Genomic DNA, 21,941 nt, shown 5'->3' with positions numbered 1-21,941 from the left:
AGATCATGGCTGATCTTTTCGTGGACTCAGCTCCACTTACCCGCCCGCTCACCATAACCCTTAATTCCTTTACTGTTCAAAAACTGATCTGTCCTTGCCTTAAAAACATTCAATGAGGTAGCCTCAACTGCTTCACTGGGCAGGGAATTCCAGATTCACAACCCTTTAGGTGAAGAAGTTCGTCCTCAACTCAGTCCTAAATCTGCTCCCCCTTATTTTGAGGTCATGCCCCCCCCTAGTTCTAGTTTCACTCGTCAGTGGAAACAATCTCCCTGCTTCTATTCATTGGTTGTATCCATAGTTTCCAAATACAATACATTACTGCTGATTTTTTCATCTACTTTAACTTTCTGATGATTGGTTTGTTTGTACTTTACAGAAAAAGACGTATTTATGAAAATACCAAGCAGCCTTTAATAGGGACACGATGGCTTTTTAAATGGAATCTTCGGTCACTGAAGTGCACACATTCCATTCCAAGGGTACAATGGGTTACGAAATACATGTTTACAATTTACTTTCAATAACTTGATTTTTTTGAAAAGAATCAGATTTGTAAATAATAAATGAAGTGAAGGGTGTTCAGTTTGAAAGGAGGACAAGGCCACCCTCAAGATTCAGTTCACAAACCTGTTGCACAAAACAAGTAATCGCAGCATTAATGATCAACCCTGCAAAACACACTGCCCTAAAAAAAATACATTCCTCTAAATCAGAGACAGGGCACTCTCCACGAGGAAATGATAGATTTTTTTCAATTTCCATTGTTCTGTGTTGGGTGCTGTGCCTTTAGTTGCCAAGGCCCTGGGCTCTGGAATTTCCCTCTTAAATCTCTCTGTCGATTTATCTCTCCTCTTTCAGAGAATTCAAGAAGATCAGTCAAGCGTGACCTTCCCTTTTGAAATCCATGCTGACTGTTATATTTTGGTTTCTAGATGCGTTTTTATTACGTTTTCACAAAATCCATTATCTTTCCTCCCACTGTGAGGCTAACTGGACAGCGCTCCCTTTCCAATTTTAAAAACAGGAATCAAATCGACTGCTTGTTTGGTTGTTTTGGGTGCTTTCACATGTTTTTCTTCTGTAGACAATGGAGTGGTGATGGAAGGTTTCTGCTCCTTCCATGGTCAACAAGTCTTGGGAGTGGGACGTGAATGTGGGGCCTCCTGACTCAGAGGCAGGGACACTAAACACATCCACTCCAGCTCCCAAATCAGTTGTGCCTTCGTCCTTTTGCACTGTACCTTTCTCTAATTAATTTTTTGGAAAGTAATCGTGCCTCTGCCATCTCCTGTCGACCTTTTAAATGATTTCCCCAATTCCATTCTCAGGCCTTGAAAATAACTTCCTTCCAATATGTTCACAGGATTATAGAATCCCTACAGTGCAGAAGGCGGCTATTCGGCCCATCGAGCCTGCACCGACAACAATCCCACCCAGGCCCATCCCCTCAACCCCTGTATTTACCCTGCTAATCCCCCTGACACTTAGGGGCAATTTAGCATGGCCAATCAACCTAACTCACACATCTTTGGAGTGTGGGAGGCACCCGGAGGAAACCCACGCAGACATGGGGAGAATGTGCAAACTCCACACAGTCACCCGAGACTGGAAGTGAATGCGGGTTCCTGACGCTGTGAGGCAGCAGCGCTAACCACTGTTTTAAAGTTTATTTATTAGTGTCACAAGTAGGCTTACATTAACACTGCAACAGAGTTACTGTGCCACCATGCCACCCAAAATTACTTCAATCTTTCTCTTGTATCCTTCCCAATCTCTTGTCTTAAATCTCATTTGCGTTTTTACCTCAAGTACAAGAGCACAAACAGTAGATGTCAAACGGTGCCAAAATTCCCCTTACATTGGAACGCAAGAGACAGCTAAAGTTAAAGTTTATTTATTAGTCACCCAAGTAGGCTTACATTAACACTGCAATGAAGTTACTGTGAAAATCCCCCAGTCGCCACACGCCGGCGCCTGTTTGGGTAACACTGAGGGAGAATTTAGCACGGCCAATGCATCTAACCAGCACGTCTTTCAGACTGCGGGAGGAAACCAGAGCACCCGGAGGAAACCCACACAGACACGGGGAGAACGTGCAATCTCCGCACAGTCACCCATGCCTAGAATCGAACCCGGGTCCCTGGCGCTGTGAGGCAGCAGTGCTAACCACTGTGCCACCGTGCTGCTGCCCAGACAATATTGATTGTTGCACTAATCCTCCCTGAGATTAGGCACTTTAGACAATTAAAACATACCCAGAATCAGTGACAGGGCCATCATCATGACTAATGAACAACCAAAGTTACCTGGCAGCAGCTCCATAAAGCTCAGTGATGTCAGTAAGGACGCAAACAAAACTCATTCTGCATTATGACAGCCCGTGCCGCCCCAATAGCTGAACTCCATTTGTGTTGGAAAGGCAAATTTCAGCAAACATTCAAACAAACAAATCTCAACTTAGTAAGATTACATAGTCATTAGACTCAGTAAATAAAACCCTTTGTGGAACTGAGCCATACGATTCAGCAAAGTTTATTTGTCTTTTTATTATTCCTATATAGCGTGTGGGCATCGCTGGCAAGACCAGTGTTTGTTGCCTGTTCCCAGAGCATTAGCCTGGGCCTGTGGATTACTAGCCCAGTGACAATACCACCATGTCACCATCTGGTGACAGGGATGGGGGCCGAAGTCTCATTGTTATCAAGGACACAGGCCTGCATGCCATCCTGGAACTATCAAACCATCTGAATGAATTTGGCTGGGCGCCCAAACTTGCTCATCATCTTCCTGAACCTGTCACGGCCAAATGCCAACGGTTTTGTTCAGGTCAAAGTTGGTGTACCGGTCAGCATTTTATTCTTGGCACTTCTCCTGCAGTTGGCGAGCAGCAAACACCAAGTCAATTGTTCCGCTGCTCTTTCTGAAACCACACTGGATCTCCGGAAATAGACACGGCTCAAAAAGATCTCAGTGTCACGTTCATCAAACCAGTCCTGGTGCTTGCACTTGATGGGACTGAGTATCTCTGAGCTGTGGTGTACACAGTATCCCGTAGCGTAGCCCAGATTTCCTCGATGCTGTCTGAAGGTCACTTAGCCTCTTCTCCAAATTATCAGTGAGCTGCTATTGGAGTAGTCAATCTTCAGGCACTTGAGAATCGTCTTCCCTGGAAGGCATTGCTTTAGCTGAATGTTCAGACACCTTTTGGAGATGACTAGTCCATGGTCAGTCCAGCAGTCAGTGCCACACATGGTCTTTAGTCACCTTTACATCCTGTCTGTCAATCTTCCTGACGTATTTGATGAGATGCCAGTGCCCAGAGGAAGGGTCCTTCCAGGATGTCTGATTTCGGTTTGGGAGCTGGAAGACTGTGTTGGGGAGAAGAAGCCCATACTCAGTGTAGAATTGCAGATGAAGACCATTGCTGCTGCCTTTTCCAACTCCATTTTTGCCAATAACACCTCCCCAGGTTTGGTGATCTGTGCCGATTCTGGCGTTAAAGTCACCAAGTCATTGTTACCATTTAGAATCATAGAAGGATGAGGGGGGATTTTATTGAAACTTACGGGATATTGCGAGGCCTGGATAGAGTGGACGTGGAGATGGTGTTTCCCCTAGTTGGAAGAACTAGGACCAGAGGGCACACCCTCAGGCTAAAGGGATGATCCTTTAAAACAGAGATGAAGAGGAATTTCTTCAGCCAGAGAGTGGTGAATCTGTGGAACTCTTTGCCGCAGAAGGCTGTGGAGGCCAGGTCATTGAGTGTCTGTAAGACGGAGATAGATGGGTTCTTGATTAATAAGGGGATCAGGGTTATGGGGAAAAGGCAGGAGAATGGGGATGAGAAAAATATCAGCCATGATTGAATGGCGGAGCAGACTCGATGGGCCGAGTGGCCTAATTCTGCTCCTATGTCTTATGGTCTAAGTATGGCCAGCTTGTAGTCAGGGACTGGAGATCTTCATCAAATTTCTCCTTGATAACTTCACAATTGGACACTGTGGGGGCAAATGCGTGATGATGGCAGCTTGCTTCTTGCCTGCCAGTGGGATCTTGAGTGACATGAGGCGGTCAGTTAAACCCTTAGGAAGGCTGGTCAGCTTGTTCACCAGTTCACCGTTGACTGTGAAGCCCACACCAGCCTCGTGCCAATCCTCTTTGGCTCAACACTCCAGAAGAATGTGTAACCTGCCCTATTTCCCCGAGTTGATTTTCCTGTGTCAGGCGAGTTTCTCTGAATGCGGTAATGTGGACTTTATATCGGGCTAGCTGTCCGTCCACTAGGGCAGTTCTCTGTTCTGGTCCGTCAGCGTGGGTCTTGTTCATGAGAGGGCGCACATTCCACGCGCCAGAAGTGAGATGTGTCACATTTGCTTTCTTTCTCTTTTTGATATTGCTACGGCTGAAGTGATGCCCACCAGCCGCGGTAAACTGGCCAGATTTTGGTGAAGGTTTTGGTAAAGCTGGCCAGGTTTGGTGAAGCTGGCAATGTTTGGGGCACCTTTTCTAGCCCCTTCCTCAGTCTAAGGAGGTGAGCAGTGTGGCCCTGAAAATGGCTGCTCAGTCACTCAGGCGGCTGCCGGGTTTCACCACTGCTTTTGTGGAATGAGAGACCACCCTATAGCCTGAGCACGATCAGCATCTTCACAATGTTACAACAACAACTGCTCCAGTGGGCTGGATATGTCACCAGAATGTCTGACAACCCACAAGCGAATCTTCCTCAGTGAACTGCAGAATGGAGCACTTTCCCATGGCAGCCAGAAGCTTCGTGGAGACCCTGAAAATCCCCCTCAAGGGTTTTGAAATTGACACTGCATCGTGGGAGGCCCGTGTCCAGGATCACCCAGCCTGGAGGCACATCAGCAAGCAAGGAGCGATGGATAGTGTCAACCCAAAATAAGGGCAAGGCACGTAATAACCATGAGAACAATGTCCCCAACTACCCGCCAGCCTCATGTTCCTGTCCTCACTGCACTGGAACTTTCCATGCGAAGTAGGACTCATCAGCCACCTTCGCACCCAACATCTGGATGACAAATGAAGATGGTCTTCTTCAATATTCAAGGACGAATATTATAATACATATATACACAAACACACATATATATATATATATTCATATATAAATACACCACCATCTCCTCCAAAATTTTAAGTTTGATTATTGTTGTTTTGATAAGTTAACTGACCTCAGTCCGCACAGCAGTGAGACTGTGATAGTCTCTCAGGCTCATTGTTTACTGCCCTCTAAACTCTACAGAAACGGCCTCATCAAAATCTCCTCGCTTAACTTTTACAACGAGTAACCTGCTCGTTGGCAATAAATAAACCCGTATTTCCTCTGGTTTGTGTCCTTACCGAACCTCATGCTGCACTACATACCCCTCATCATTACCAAAAGCCCTCATTGTCTGTTAGATATTGCTCATTAATAACAAGGCCATGGCCAGAATTTTACCGGCCTGCCCGCCACGGGAATCGGAGTGGGCGAGGGGCAGAACATGGGAAGGTCCGTTGACCTCGGGTGATTTTACAGTTTTGGAGCGAGGCCGTAAAGTCCCGCCCTATTTCTATTTCCTCGTTCCCCCATCAATGCCAGAGTGTATTTACACAATGAGATATCAGAGGGGGTTCAATTCTCTCAGCATTACTTAATGACATCTGCTTTTTTTTGTACTTTTGAAGAAATCAAATAACCAATTAAACTAAATCAAATAAACTGAGGGGCAAATTAAAGTGGCACCCCTTTAAAAGGGAAGAAAAAGTGAATCACAAATGAAACTTAAAAGATTAAAGCAAAAACTTCTGATTTCCACACTTACAACAATGATATTATTGCTGGGATAAGTAATTGCAATGAATGTGGTTAAATACTGAGGGAACACACCAGTTGCAAATTAACTGAAGTTTTGAACACTTAATCTGGCAATCTCCAGTTGCTGCTGTATCATCTTATCCTTAAACTTTCCATGTGGACAGAAATAAAGTACAGGAAGTCAACTCATTTATAATTTACAACGTGTGTTTTGTGACATGTATCTCAGCAACAACCTTCACAAATTAAAGTAATTACTTGATATCCAAAAGTCAATTTCCCGCTAATTACTTAACTTCTCGAACTCTTCATTATCCCTGACAGTAATGGAGCTCTCTACAAAAAGCTGAAAGTGATTAATAATCGCACGCTGCATTGGTTTACTTTGCTTACTCACTCACTAGAACAACAGGCAAAGAAAGGTTAAACTTACTGTGAGGCCTGGATAAAGTGAACGTGGAGAGGATGTTTCCACTAGTAGGAAAAACTAGAACCAGAGGGTACAACCTCAGGCTTAAGGGACGATCCTTTAAAACAGAGATGAGGAGGTATTTCTTCAGCTAGAGAGTGGTGAATCTGTGGAACTCCTTGCTGCAGAAGGCTGTGGAGGCCAGGTCACTGAGTGTCTTTAAGACAGAGATAGATAGGTTCCTAATTGCTAAGGAGGTGAGGGGAGAGTGACAGCCCTTGACATCAAAGCCGCATTTGACCGAGTGTGGCATCAAGGAGCCCGAGCGAAACTGGACTCAATGGGTATCGGGGGAAAAGTCTCCGCTGTTTGGAGTCAAACCTGGTACATAGGAAGATGGTTGTGGTTTTGGAAGGTCAGTCATCTCAGCTCCAGGACATCTCTGCAGGAGTCCCTCAGGTCAGTGTCCCAGGCCCAACCATCTTCAGCTGCTTCATCAATGACCTTCCCTTCATCATAAGGTTAGAAGTGGGGATGTTGGCTGATAATTCCACAAAGATCAGGACCATTCGCGACTCCTCAGATACTGAAGCAGTCCATGTTCAAATGCAACAAGATCTGGACAATATCCAGGCTTGGGCTGATAAGTGGCAAATAACATTCGCGCCACACAAATACCAGGCAATGATCGTCTCCAATAAGAGACACTCTAACCACCACCCCTTGCCAATCAATGATGTTACCATCACTGAATCCCCCACTGTCAACATCTTTGGGGTTACCATTGACCAGAAACACAACTGGACTCGCCATGTAAACACAGTGGCTACAAGAACAGGTCAGAGGCTCGGAATACTGTGGCACGTAACTCAGTTCCCGACTCCCCAAAGCCTGTCCACCATCTAAAAGGCACAAGTAGGAGAGTGATGGAATACTCTCCACTTGCCTGGATGGGTGCAGCTCCAACAACACTCAAGAAGATCAACACCATCCAGGACAAAGCAGCCCTCTTGATTGACACCACCTCTACAAATATTCAATCCCTCCACCACTGGCGCTCAGTAGCAGCAGTGTCTACTATCTACAAGATGCACTACAGCAATTCACCAAAGATTCGTGGACAGCACCTTCCAAACCCATGACCAATTCCATCTAGAAGGACAAGGGCAGCAGATACATGGGAACGGCAAGTTCCCCTCCAAGCCACTGACTTGGAAATATATAAGAACATAAGAACTAGGAGCAGGAATAGGCCATCTGGCCCCTCGAGCCTGCTCTGCCATTCAATAAGATCATGGCTGATCTTTTTGTGGACTCAGCTCCACTCACCCGCCCGCTCACCATAACCCTTAATTCCTTTACTATTCAAAAATTTATCTATCCTTGCCTTAAAAACATTCAATGAGGTAGCCTCAACTGCTTCACTGGGCAGGGAATTCCACAGATTCACAACCTTTGTGTGAAGAAGTTCCTCCTCAACTCAGTCCTAAATCTGCTTCCCCTTATTTAGAGGCCATGCCCCCAGGTTCTATTTTCACCTGCCAGTGGAAACAACTTCCCTGCTTCGATCTCATCTATTCCCTTCATAATCTTATATGTTTCTATAAGATCTCCCCTCATTCTTCTGAATTCCAATGAGTATAGCCCCAGTCTATCGCCATTCCTTTGCAGTGGCAGGGTCAAAATCCTGGAATTCCTTCCCTAACAGCATTGTGGATCAACCCACAGCACGTGGACTGCAGCGATTCAAGAAGGCAGCTCACCACCACCATCTCAAAGGCAAGTAGGAATGGGCATCTGGAATCAGATGTAACGGTATTACAATTAAATAAAGGTAACTACAAAGACATGAGGGAGGAGCTGGCCAGAGTTGATTGGAAAGGAAGCCGAGCAGGGAAGACAGTGGAACAGCAATGGCAGGAGTTCTTGGCAATTATTCGGGAGGCACAACAGAAATTCATCCCAAGGAGGAGGGAACATGCTAAGGGGAGGATGAGGCATCCATGGCTGACGGGGGATGTCAAGGACAGCATAAAAGCAAAAGAAAAAGCATTCAAAGTGGCGAGGATTAGTGGGAAGCCAGAGGATTGGGAAACCTTTAAAAGTGAGCAGAGGACAACTAAAAAAGCAATAAGTGGGGAGAAGATGAAATATGAGTGTAAGCCAGCTAGTAATATAAAAGAAGATGGGAAGAGTTTTTTTCAAGATATAAAAGCTAAGAGAGAGGCAAAAATAGCCATTGGATCACTGGAAAATGAGGCTGGAGAAGTAATAATAGGAAACAGAGAAATGGCAGAGGAACTGCATAGTTACTTTGCATCAGTCTTCACAGTGGAAGACACCAGTGGGATGCCAGAGCTCCAGGAGAATCAGGGGGCACAGGTGAGTGTAGTGGCCATCACTAAGGAGAAGGTTCTGGGGAAACTGAAAGATCTGAAGGTGGATTAATCACCTGGACCGGATGGACTACACCCCAGGATTCTAAAAGAGATAGCTGAGGAAATTGTAGAGGCATTGGTGGTGATCTTTCAGCAATCACTGGAGGCAGGGAGGGTCCCAAAGGACTGGAAAGTAGCTAATTAACACCGCTGTTTAAGAAGGGAGGGAGGCAGCAGACGGGAAATTATAGGCCGGTTAGCCTGACGGTCATTGGCAAGATTTTAGAGTCCATTATTAAAGATGAGAACACGGAGTACATAACAAAATAGGACTGAGTCAGCACAGCTTCATCAAGAGGAGGTCATGTCTGACAAATCTGTTAGAGTTCTTTGAGGAGGTCACAAGGTAGGTAGATAAAGGAGAACCAGTGGACGTGATTTATTTAGATTTCCAGAAGGCCTTTGACAAGGTGCCGCAAAGGAGACTGTTAAATAAGTTAAGAGGCCATGGTGTTAAGGGTAAGATCCTGGCATGGATAGAGGATTGGCTGACTGGCAGAAAGCAGAGAGTGGGGATAAAGGGGTCTTTTTCAGGATGGCAGCTGGTGACTAGTGGTCTGCCTCAGGGGTCGGTGCTAAAACCACAGCTTTTCACAATATACATTAACAATTTGGAAGAAGGCACTGAAGGCAGTGTTGCTAAGTTTGCAGATGATACAAAGATATGTAGAGGGACAGGTAGTATTGAGGAAGCAGGAGGGCTACAGAAGGACTTGGGCAGGTTAGGAGAGTGGGCAAAGAAGTGGCAGGTGGAATACAATGTGGAAAAGTGTGAGGTTATGCACTTCGGAAGCAGGAATGGAAGCATAGACTATTTTCTAAATGGGGAAATGCTTAGGAAATCAGAAGCACAAAGGGACTTGGGAGTCCTTGTTCAAGATTCTCTTAAGGTTAATGTGCAGGTTCAGTCGGCAGTTAGGAAGGCAAATGCAATGTTTGCATTCATGTCGAGAGGGCTAGAATACAAGAGCAGGGACGTACGTCTGAGGCTGTATAAGGCTCTGGTCAGACTCCATTTAGAGTATTGTGAGCAGTTTTGGGCCCCATATCTAAGGAAGGATGTGTTGGCCTTGGAAAGGATCCAGAGGAGGTTACAAGAATGATTCCTGGAATGAAGAGCTTGTCGTATGAGGAACGGTTGAGGACTCTGGGTCTGTACTCGTTGAGTTTAGAAGGGTGAGGGGGGATCTTACATCTCTACTCAGTTACCTCTCTTTTAGCACTGTTGTGTATTTGAATTGGACGCAATCACTGGAATATCACACAAGTCCCAGTGGAAAAGTGAGAGTCACCAGGATAATTATATTCTTAACTCCCTCAACTAAAAGACATTCTGTTGAGGTTCTCCTGTGACTCTACCCCGTTCCAGTTTGGCATGTTTCAGCTGCTTTCCCTATTTTATAACTTACAGGATACTGCGAGGTCTGGATAGAATGGACATAGAGAGAATGTTTCCAATAGTAGGAAAAACTAGAATCGAGGGCACAACCTCAGACTAAAGGGATGATTCTTTAAAACAGAGATGAGGCGGAATTTCTTCAGCCAGAGAGTGGTGAATCTGTGGAACTCTTTGCCGCAGAAGGCTGTGGAGGCCAGGTCATTGAGTGTCTTTAAGACAGAGATAGATAGGTTCTTGATTAATAAGGGGATCAGGGGCTATGGGGGAAAGGCAGGAGAATGGGGATGAGAAAAATATCAGCCATGATTGAATGGCGGAGCAGACTCGATGGGCCGAGTGGCCTAATTCTGCTCCTATGTCTTATGGTAATAAATGCTGGCCTGTCAGCGATGGCCATGTCCCAAATATTAATTTTAAAAATGATTCCGTGCTTCAAGTTCAGGTTTTAAACCTTATAGATGATAGTAGCGAGAATGAGAGCAAAACTTAATGTTTTAATTCGTAAAATCTGCAATTTCAGCATTTGACTGGTATCAGGAACCACTTTGGGATCTTCCTGAGCTGCATCACTCAGCGTACATTATAAACAGATAAATGCATATCAATCACACACCCACCTCGGTAAGGTTCCCCTCAGTGGAAATGTTGGCTTATTCACTAGTTGGTTGGATTTGCTCTATGATAAAGTATTATCAATGGGAGCAGAGTGTATGGTAGAACTGAATGGGGGGGGTGGGGGAGGAAATGGGAAATCTGTGGGAGCCTGGCAAAGGAGATTGATAGATTGATGTGACTATTATAAAGCGGATGTATTTGGGATGGAGATATTAAACCAAACATTTCTCTAAACCCTGTTTCGTAAAAGAAAATAAACCTCATGATAGAAATGTATGGATACTCACTCATCATCATCTCTACTCAGTTACCTCTCTTTTAGTTTGCACTGTTGTGTATTTGAATTGGACACAGTCACTGGAATATCACACAAGTCCCAGTGGAAAAGTGAGAGTCACCAGGATAACTGCATTCTTAATTCCCTCAACTAAAAGACATTGTGTTGAGGTTCTCCTGTGACTCTACCCCTGTTCCAGTTTGGCACGTTTCAGCTGCTTTACCCATGTTATAATTTACAAATATAGTCCACCTACTTCAACTGTGTTGGTTTAAGTCCAAGAGTTTTTTTTAAATATTAAATTATATATTTAAAAATTACAGGAACATAAGCAGGACTAGATTGTGAACCATTGGATGAAATGTTGTCCTGAACTGGGAATCCAGAGACCCAGGGTAATGCTCTGGGGACCTGGGTTCAAATCCCACCACGGCAGATAGTAAAATTTGAATTCAATAAAAATAAATAAATCTGGAATTAAAAGTCTAATGATGACCATGAAATGATTGTTGATCGCTGTAAACACCCATCTGGTTCACTAATGTCCTTTAGAGAAGGACTCCAGAGCCAGAGCAACGTAGTTGACTCTTCACTTCCCACCTAAATGGCCTGGCAGTCAGTTCAAGGGCAATTAGGGATGGGCAATAAATGCTGGCCTTGCCAGCGACACCCACATTCTCTGAACTACAAAAGAAGATTCCTGATCTGGGAAGATAGGGTTGGAAGCTGCATACAATTGGAATGGCTACAGCTGATTCACTAAACTGGACCAAAGTCACAGCTTCATCTCCACATAGAGCTAGACTGGGTTACCTCAATCATATCCAAATATTACATGTGTTCCCACTGTCATACCATGTCTGTAATACTGGTATGGAAGGGCTTAGTTATGAGGAGAGATTGGGTAAACTGGGGTTGTGCTCACTGGAAAGACGGAGGATGAGGGGTGACCTAATAGAGGTGTATAAAATTATGAAAGGCATAGATAGGGTGAACGGTGGGAAGCTTTTTCCCAGGTCGGTGGTGACGTTCACGAGGGGTCATAGGTTCAAGGTGAGGAGGGGGAGGTTTAACACGGATATCAGAAGGACGTATTTTACACAGAGGGTGGTGGGGGCCTGGAATGCGCTGCCGGGCAAGGTGGTGGAGGTGGACACACTGGGAACGTTTAAGACTTATCTAGATAGCCACATAAACGGAGTGGGAATGGAGGGATACAATGGACCAGGGAGCGGCGCGGGCTTGGAGGGCCGAAGGGCCTGTTCCTGTGCTGTATTGTTCTTTGTTCTTTGTTGTTTTTTGTCTCATTTCCTTTATAAAACCAGGTGGAACATCATTTTAAATTGACACTTTACAAGTTTGTTTTATGGCATATTAGCATATTTTATAGACAGAACCGATCATTTCATTATTTCTTCGAGTGAATACAAACTTACTGCTGCAATGTGTACGTGTCTGCACATTTACCTTCAAGGTCTGGGAGGGTCTGGCATCATACACTAAAGGTCCCTTCACCAAATGTGAATCATGTGTTGCAATAGTTGCTAATGTTCTCTTCTGGCAGTCATCATCGTGTAACTTGGTCTGGGGAAAGAGAATAAGTTACAGCCTCTGCTAAACAAGCAATAGAGCAGATGCAGTCATAGAATCCCTACAGTGCAGGAGGCCATTTGGCCCATCGAGTTTGCACCAACTCTCTGACAGAGTACCTTATCCAGGCCCTCTCCCCTGCCCTTTCCCCCCCACACATTTACCACGGCTAATCCATCTAACCTACACATCTTGGGATACTAAGGGGCAATTTACCATGGCCAATCCACCTTAATCCACACATCGTTGGACTGAGAAGGGAAACCGGAGCACCCGGAAGAAACCCACACACGAGGTGAATGTACAAACTCCACACAGACAGACACCCAAGGCTGGAATTGAACCTGGATCCCTGACTCTATGAGGCAGCAGTGGTAACCACTGTGCCACTGCGGAGGATGGAAGGGAAGAGAGATGAGCAGGCAAACAATTTCCCAAAAAGCCTGAAATTATTGAAAAGAAAATCAGAGATTAAAAGACATCAACTCCTAAGGAATTGTCTTAATCATTCAGGAGTAATTTCTTCTCTAGATACATAAGATAGCGCTTGAGGAAACTGCATCCGTGGATTATTTTTCTCACCTGTGGTAGGTCACAGCAAGAACACCAACGCTTCCTGTTGCTGTGACACAACAAGTGTTTTGATGAATTAACTCAAATCATAATTCGGGAATTGACACGATAACAATAGGAGTATAATATAGTACCATGTGCTTCACAGGTTACATTGGCACAGGCAGAAGGGATTTTTTAGCGTGTTAAGACTACACGCTGTACAACAAAGGACGGAAGTGGTTTTCTTTTTTTTAAAGTAAATTGTTCAGTTATAATTTGCTGTTCAGAGATTGATATTTGCATATGTGAAAGTGTGATAGATCAAAAGTAGGTAAATATATGGATGATTTAAATCTGGACAATGTCAATAACCTCAGGAGGCAATGGCCCAGTGGCATTATTGCTAGACTATTAATCCAGAACTCAGCTAATTTGACCCAGGTTCAAATCTGGCCACAGCAGATGGTTGAATTTGAGTTTTAAAAAAAATATGGTATTAAGGGTTTATTAATGATCATGAAATCATTGTCGATTGTCGGAAAAACCCATCTGGGTCACTAATGTCCTTTAGGGAAGGAAATCTGCCACCCTTACCCGGCCTGGCCTACATGTGACTCCAGAGCCACAGCAATGTGGTTGACTCTCAACTGCCATCTGAATTGGCCCAGCAAGCCACTCAGTTCAAGGGCAACTAGGGATGGGCAATAAATGCTGGCCTGCCAGTGATGCCCATGTCCCATAATGAATAAAAAAAGCAGCCTGTGCAAGGGAACGGAGCTCTGTTTTTGAAATTAAATTGACAGAAGGTGAATTTATAAGAATTACCTGAGCCACGAGAAATCGTTTCAATGCATTTCCTGGTCTCAGGTTCATTCCTTCCACAATGCAACACACGATATAAGGCCTCACGTCCTTGACATTGGGAGTGACTGTCACGAGCACGGAGGAAGGACTTTCAGAAACGTGCAGCACTCGCACCACCAACTTGTTCAGCTCCTCCGTCTCGTCCGATTCTTCATCATCATCTTTTTTCAGGGCCTTCTTTTTCTTCCTCGCTTTCTCCCTGCTCACAGCTTTCTCCGCACTGTCCATTTTCCCTTTCCCCTTGCCCCGGCCCCCCGACTTCAGGTAGTCCAGGATGGATTTGGTCTGGCAGCCATTCACCATTTTTTCTAGTCGTTTATCTTTCAAATTATTTCCTTTGAAGTTTATTTCTTTCAGCTTGGGACAGTCAGCAAGCTCACAAGGAATCTCTGAGAGCTTATTGTCGGAGAGATCCAGAGTCTGGAACAGAAAGGGAGAGAGAGAAATACTTGGTGATTCTCGCACAATGAAAAGATCTCTTTATCTGGCCGACACAATAGGGCATTTCTGTGGCAGCCCCATTGGGAATATAAGTGAAAGTGCTTTGCAAGGAATTGAATAGATTGAGAAAAAGTTTATTTATTAGTCACAAATGTTGCTTACATTAACACTGCAATGAAGTTACTGTGAAATTCCAGTAGTCGCCGCACTCCGGCGCCTGTTCGGGTCAATGCACCCTAACCAGCACGTCTTTCAGACTGTGGGAGGAAACCGGAGCACCCGGAGGAAACCCATGCAGACACGGGGAGAATGTGCAGACTCCGCACAGACAGTGACCCAAGCCAGGAATCGAACCTGGGTCCCTGGCGCTGTGAGGCAGCAGAGATAACCACTGTGGCACTGACAAAATGGGAACTTTTAATTCGAAACCTGAAATGTTGGCTCTATTGTCTTCCCACAGACGCTGTCAGACCTGCTGAGATTTTCTGTTTGTTTCAGGTTCCAGCATCTGCAGTAATTTGCTTTAATTAAGCAACTAATGAATTAAGTAATTTGCTTTAGTAGTTGGCTAGAATCTTCACAATCCCACCACAGCAGCTGGTAGAATTTAAATTCAATGAATTAATAAATCTGCACTTGAAAGCTCGTCTCAGCAAAGGTGACAATGAAACTATCACCGGTTATTGTAAAAATGGTTGCAAAATTGGAATGAACTCTGAGATAGTGCTGGAGGATAGGTTCGATCGAGGCATTCAAAGGGGAATCAGACTGCTATCTGAAATGAAAGAATGTGCGACGGGATAAGGCAAGGGAGTGGGAATGGATAGAACGCTCTTTCAGAGAGCTGGTGCAGGCTTGATGGGCTGAATGGCCTCCTTCTGTGCTGTGAAGATTCTGTGATTCACTAATGTCTTTTAGGGAAGGAAATCTGCCATCCTTGTGTGTTCTGGCCAACATGTGACTCCAGATCCACGGCAATGTGGTTGATCATAAAAAACAAGAGCAATTGTAGGCCATTCGGCCCATCAAGCCTACTCCGCCATTCAGTAAGATCACAGCTGATCGGATTGTGACCATAATCCCATTTCTTGCCTGTACACCACCTCCCCTCCCTGTCGATCAAAAATCTAACTCACTGGAATATACCCGATGACCCAGCCCCCACTGCTCTCTGCGAAAGTGAATTCCAAATGCGAACGGCCCTCGAGAATAAATTTCTCTTCACCTCCATCTTATTTTAAACTCTGCCTCCTAGTTCTACTTTGCTCCACAAATTAAAAATTCTCCCAGCCATCTACCCTTGGAAATAGGCAAGCGAGACTTGCCCCTAAACCCTAACATTCAGAGACCAAGAGGGTGGTTCACCAGCACCTAGAATCATACAATCATAGAATCCTACAGTGCAGAAGGAGGCCATTTGGCCCATCGCGTTTACACCGACCACAATCCCACCTATCCCCATAACCTCATGCATTTACCCTAACTAGTCCCCTGACACTAAGGGACAATTTAGTATGGCCAATCCACCTAACTTGCACATCTTTGGAGTGTGGGAGGAAACCGGGGCACCCGGGGGAAACCCCACGCAGACAACAGGGAGAACGTGCAAACTCCACGTAGACAGTGACCCAAGCCGGGAATCGAACCTGGGTCCCTGGCGCTGTGAGGCAGTAGCGTTAACCATTGTGCCACCCTGCTCAAGGACAATAAATGCTGGAATAAAACAGAAAACGCTGGATAAACTCAGCAGGTCTGGCAGCATCTGTAGAGACAAACAGAATTAACGTTTCAAGTCCAATGTGGCTCTTCTTCAGAATAAATGCCCACCTTGTCAGTGATGCCCACATCCCATGAAAGAATAAAGAATATTGAAGGGGTCGATCACAGTTTTGGCTACCATATCATATAAAGTTTAAAAATTGTGTAATTATCATATACATAAAATTCTATAAAGGCTATAATGCAATTAAACTCTAAGAAAGCACTTGGCCACATTGAGAGATGAGGTCACAATTTTAGCTGCCGCAATGTATATAATTATATACAAAATAATATAAAGATTATTTATGAATGTTATTAAACACTAATGAAGCACTGTGAGACCACAATGAGAGGATTGGCTACAGTTTTGACTACCCGACTATATTGGATAAACTTTATAATGAAAATCTCCATCACAATAGAAAGGTGCTGAGGGGTTGTACATTGGGCCTGACATTTGGATTAGAGATAGGCCACTCAGCCCCTCGATCTTGCTACCCCATTCAATAAGATCATGGTTGATTTCATTGTAAACTCGATCCCACATTCCTGCTGACCCCCAATAACCTTTCACCCCCCACCCATGTTAATCCAGAATGTGTCGAGCTCAGCCTTTAAAATATCCAAACACTCTGCTTCCACTTTTAGGAAGAGAATTCCAGAGACTCAACTCAGAGAGAAAAACTCTCCTCAACTCTGTCTTCAATGTGCGACCCCTTATTTTTATTAGTTTAATCAACCTTCTTCTGAACTGTTAAATTTTCACCCGCCAGGCTGTATATCGAGCTGACTCTCACCCACTGGGCACCCGCAAGGACCCTCACCCCCAGGGGCCTCAGACTTACCCTAAGGGACCCTCAGACTCTCCCTCACCCACACCCTGAGGGACTCTCAGGGGGCAGGCCCTCAACCCCTTAGAGACTCACCCTCAGGACCCTGCCCCTCAGGGTCCCTCACCCCAACTGTGCTGCCCTTCATCCTTAGGACCTTAGAATCCCCCTCACCCTCAGGAGGAGGCTGGCCCTCAACCTCAGAACCCCTCAGGGCCTCCCCTCACCCCTCAGGAGGCTGACCCTCACCCCCTCAGGGACTCTCACCCCCTCAGACACCCCCCCCCCCCCTCCTCAGTCCCTCACCCTGAGGAAACCTCAGGAGGCTCGCCCTCACCCCCCTTCAGACCTCTCACCTCCGCCCCCCCCCGCCTTAGAGATCCTCACCCCCTCTCTCACCCTCAGCCCCTCAACACCCCCTCCCTCAGCCCCTCAACACCCCCTCCCTCAGCCCCTCAACACCCCCTCCCTCAGCCCCTCAACACCCCCTCCCTCAGCCCCTCAACACCCCCTCCCTCAGCCCCTCAACACCCCCCTCCCTCAGCCCCTCAACACCCCCCTCCCTCAGCCCCTCAACACCCCCCTCCCTCAGCCCCTCAACACCCCCCTCCCTCAGCCCCTCAACACCCCCCTCCCTCAGCCCCTCAACACCCCCCTCCCTCAGCCCCTCAACACCCCCCTCCCTCAGCCCCTCAACACCCCCCTCCCTCAGCCCCTCAACACCCCCCTCCCTCAGCCCCTCAACACCCCCTCCCTCAGCCCAACACCCCCCTCCCTCAGCCCCTCAACACCCCCCTCCCTCAGCCCCTCAACACCCCCTCCCTCAGCCCCTCAACACCCCCCTCCCTCAGCCCCTCAACACCCCCCTCCCTCAGCCCCTCAACACCCCCCTCCCTCAGCCCCTCAACACCCCCCTCCCTCAGCCCCTCAACACCCCCCTCCCTCAGCCCCTCAACACCCCCCTCCCTCAGCCCCTCAACACCCCCCTCCCTCAGCCCCTCAACACCCCCTTCCCTCAGCCCCTCAACACCCCCTTCCCTCAGCCCCTCAACACCCCCCTCCCTCAGCCCCTCACCCTGAAAGCTCCTCAGGAGGCTGACCCTCGCCCTCAGACCCCCCCTCACCCTGAGGGCCCCTCAGGATCACCCCCCTCACTCACCCTGAGGGCGGGCAGCTGGCTGACTGCAGGCGGGAGGAGGTTGATGAGGTTGTTGGAGGCGGTGATGAGGGTGAGGAGGGTGAGTTGGGGCTGGAAGAGCTCCGGCGGCAGTGCGGGGAGGCGGTTGCCGGACACATTGAGCTGGCTGAGGCGGAGGCAGCGGCCCAGCGCGGCGGGGAGGCTTTCCAGGAGGTTGCCGCTGACATTGAGGGCCTGGAGCTGGAGCAGGAGGCCGAGGCCGGGCGGCAGGGCGGACAGGCGGTTCCCGGACAGGTCGAGGGTGCGGAGCTGCTGCAGGCGGCCCAGCTCGGCGGGCAGGGCGGCCAGGCGGTTGTGGCGGAGCACCAGGCTGCGGAGCTGCGCTAGGCCGCACAGCTCGGGCGGCAGGAGGCTGAGGCCGGCGCCCAGCTCCAGGTGTTGCAGCAGCGGCAGGCGGCAGAGCGCGGGGTCCAGGCCTCCCTCCCGCACCCGGGCCTCCAGCTCCGGGCCCCGCAGCACCAGCTCCCGCCGCCGCTCCTCCGCCGCCAGCCGCACCTCAGGCCACCGCGGGCCCGCCAGCGGCTCCGGAACAACCCCGACCCCGGCCGCCATCGCGGAGAGACAGAGAGAGAGAGAGAGAGCCGCCCCCGGGGGAGGGAGGGAGGGGGGAGAGCCCGGGGTACCCCCTGAAACTCGGGAAAACCCTCTGAAACCGGGAATAAACCCGGGAAAACCCCAGAAACCGGGAATAAACCCGGGAAAACCCCCAGAAACCGGGAATAAACCCGGGAAAACCCCCAGAAACCGGGAATAAACCCGGGAAAACCCCCAGAAACCGGGAATAAACCCGGGAAAACCCCCAGAAACCGGGAATAAACCCCAGAAACCCGGGAATCCCCCAGAAATCCCTCAAAACCCGGGAATAAATCCCATAACCCGGGAAAACCCCCTGAAAACCGGGAATAAACCCCCAAAACCTGGGAATAAACCCCAAAACCCAGGAATAAACCTCCAAATCCCGGGAAAACTCCCTGAAAAACAGAATAAACCCCCAAAACCTGGGAATAACCCGGGAATAAACCCCCAAATTCCGGGAATAACCTGGGAATAAACCCCCAAACCCCGGGAATAAACCCCCAAATGCTGGGAATAAACCCCAAAACCCAGGAATAAACCCCCAAATGCCAGAAATAAACCCCCAAAACCTGGGAATAAACCCCAAAATCCAGGAATAAACCCCAAAATCCAGGAATAAACCCCAAAACCCAGAAGTAAACCCCAAAACCCAGGAGTAAAGCCCCAAATCCCAGGAAAACTCCCTGGAAAACCGGGAATAAACCCCAAAAACCCAGAATATCCACAGAAACTGGGAATAAAACCCGGGAACCCCCCCAAACACAGGAATAAACCCCCAAAATCCTGGGTTTAAACCCCAAAACCGGGGAATAAACCCCCAAAACCCAGGAATAAACCTGGGAATACTCCCTAAAAACCCAGGAAAGCTCCCTGCAAAACCTGGAAATACACCCGGAAAAAACACCCCAAGCCTGGGTATACACCCCCCTGCCAAACCCTGAGATTCAAGCAATGCCGATTTGTCTACAACTAACAGTTTCACATTGCTGAGATGAAGAAGAATAATTGCTCCTAATTATCAGGGTGTTGGTTTTAATCTGAGTTGATGCAGTTTTGTTCCAGAGCCATAGAGCAATACAGCACGGAAACAGGCCCTTCAACCCAACCGGTCCATGCCGACCGTGGTACCCTCCTAGCTAGTCCCAGTTGCCCGTGTTTGGCTCATAACCCTCTAATCCTTTCTATTCCATGTACTTATCCAAATGCTTTTTAAATGCTGCTGTTGTTATAGAAATCATAGAATCCCTACAGTGCAGAAAGAGGCCATTTGGCCCATCGAGTCTGTACCGACTCTCCGTCGGAGCATCTTACTCAAGCCCTATCTCTGTAACCTCATGTGTTTATCCCACTAACTTGCATGTCTTTGGACACTAAGGGGCAATTTAGCATGGCCGGGTCCCTGGCACTGTGAGGCAGCAGTGCGAGCCATCATGCCATCAGAGTTGTCGCCTGGGTTTCAGAGCAGGGTTTGGTTAGGTTAATTGACAGGAGAAAGTCATGTGAATGGGCGGAGCTCGGCTTAGAGAGACAAGCAGGCAGCTACTGTTTGAATTTGAAATGTGCAGCTCTTTCTCTCTTCCCTTCTCTGGAATTTGAAGTCTTGGATCGGCTAGAAAATGGGTATCTCTTTCCAGAGGTCTGCAAAAGGCAAGAGATATTTTCTCCCCCTCTCTCGGTCTTTCTGGAGTTCTGCTGTGTGAAGACAGGTCTTTCTCTTGAGGCTGCTATCTGATAGTCAGAAGACAGGTGTCTCTCTGTACCTCTGTCCAGAAATGCTAAAAGGAAGACTAGCAACCCATGGAAGACAGTGTATTTTTGCCAACTGGCTCTGAAGAAAAGTTTATGTCTATGGGGAATATTGCTTAAATTGGAACTAGTAGAGATAGCTAGCAGCTAAGAATTATAGCTTGTCATGTTTAAGTATTTCAATTGGTTAAATTTATGATAATTATTTTTGTTATAGTTAAACTGTATTGTTAAATAAAGTTTATTTTAAGAAAGTCTCCCTAGTGGGTCAACAGAATCACAGTTGGAGTGAAACACCTTATTCTCACACTAATGTCAAATCAAAAATAGTTGGGGTCTAGGCCAACTTCATAACATACCTTAGAGTTTCTGATCTGGTCCCTAACACTAGACTATCCCAAAGATGTGCGGGTTAGGTTGATTGGCCATGCTAAAATTGCCCCTTAGTGTCCTGAGATACGTAGGTTAGAGGGATTAGTGGGTAAATATGTAGGGATATGGAGGTACGGCCTGGGTGGGATTGTGGTTGGTGCAGACTCGATGGGCCAAATGGTCTCTTTCTGCACTGTAGGGTTTCTATGATTCTATGATTTGCCTTGCACCGTTATCATTTAAGCACAGCTGCCCTTCACCCTATTATAGAACTTTTCTTCCTACCCTCCCCACCACATCCCCCTCTCCTATCCTTCCCGATCTCTGTGTTAGCTTATAAACTGTTACATCATAGAATCCCCACAGTACAGTAGGAGGCCGTTTGGCCCATCGAGTCTGTACCAACCACAATCCCACCCAGGCCCTATTCCCGCAACCCCACGCATTTACTCTGCTAATCCCCCTGACAGTAGGTTCAATTTTAGGATGGCCAATCAACCTAACCCGCACATCTTTAGACTGTGGGAGGAAACCGGAGCACCCGGAGGAAACCCACGCAGACATGGGGAGAATGTGCAAACTCCACACAGACAGTGACCCGAGGCCGGAATTGAACCTGGGTCCCTGGCGCTGTGAGGCAGCAGCACGAACTGCCATGCCACCGAACTGCCCCAAAACATCTCCTGCTATGTCCTGTTGTGATGTAATGTTGTTGGCCTTGTGCTTAATTCAGTTTTATTCTCTTAATGGCTGTGGATTTCACATTTCCAGGAGCTGCTGTGTTTTACTTTTGTCTGTGTGGTTCTTGCAGTGCATTTGCTTTCTGTAGCTGAAAAAGAGTCGCTTTCTGGCATGAGAAAATGAGATAAATGAAAAAGTTTATTTATTTATTAGTCACAAGTAGGCTTACATTAACACTGCAATGAAGTTACTGTGAAAATCCCCTAGAATGAATTGAGAAGTTAAGGTTAAGAATTAAACTATGTATTCAGTTGTTAGTTTTTGAATTCTGGCACAGAATAGCTGGACTGGGGTTGTCTTTCCTGGAG

At 47.1% G+C, this 21,941-nt stretch overlaps 1 protein-coding gene across 1 annotated transcript in view; it reads right to left on the bottom strand.

Annotated features, from left to right (window-relative positions):
• The window catches only part of lrrc47 (leucine rich repeat containing 47), a 31,924-nt gene extending 13,077 nt beyond the window's left edge, over nt 1–18,847 (bottom strand). The window contains exons 1-3 of the mRNA XM_078238626.1: nt 18,160–18,847; nt 13,930–14,388; nt 12,427–12,543 (exon numbers count right to left, since the gene is read on the bottom strand). Of these exons, the coding sequence (XP_078094752.1) occupies nt 12,427–12,543; nt 13,930–14,388; nt 18,160–18,750 (1,167 nt within the window). The 5' untranslated portion in view covers nt 18,751–18,847. The remainder of the gene's footprint in view (nt 1–12,426; nt 12,544–13,929; nt 14,389–18,159) is intronic.
• Nucleotides 18,848–21,941: the final 3,094 nt, after the last annotated feature.

Source organism: Mustelus asterias, chromosome 22 (genome assembly GCF_964213995.1).
Source record: "Mustelus asterias chromosome 22, sMusAst1.hap1.1, whole genome shotgun sequence".
NCBI classification, from domain to species: domain Eukaryota; kingdom Metazoa; phylum Chordata; class Chondrichthyes; order Carcharhiniformes; family Triakidae; genus Mustelus; species Mustelus asterias.
Note: the sequence above shows the minus strand (reverse complement) of the source record. Positions and strands in the feature narration are given on the sequence as shown.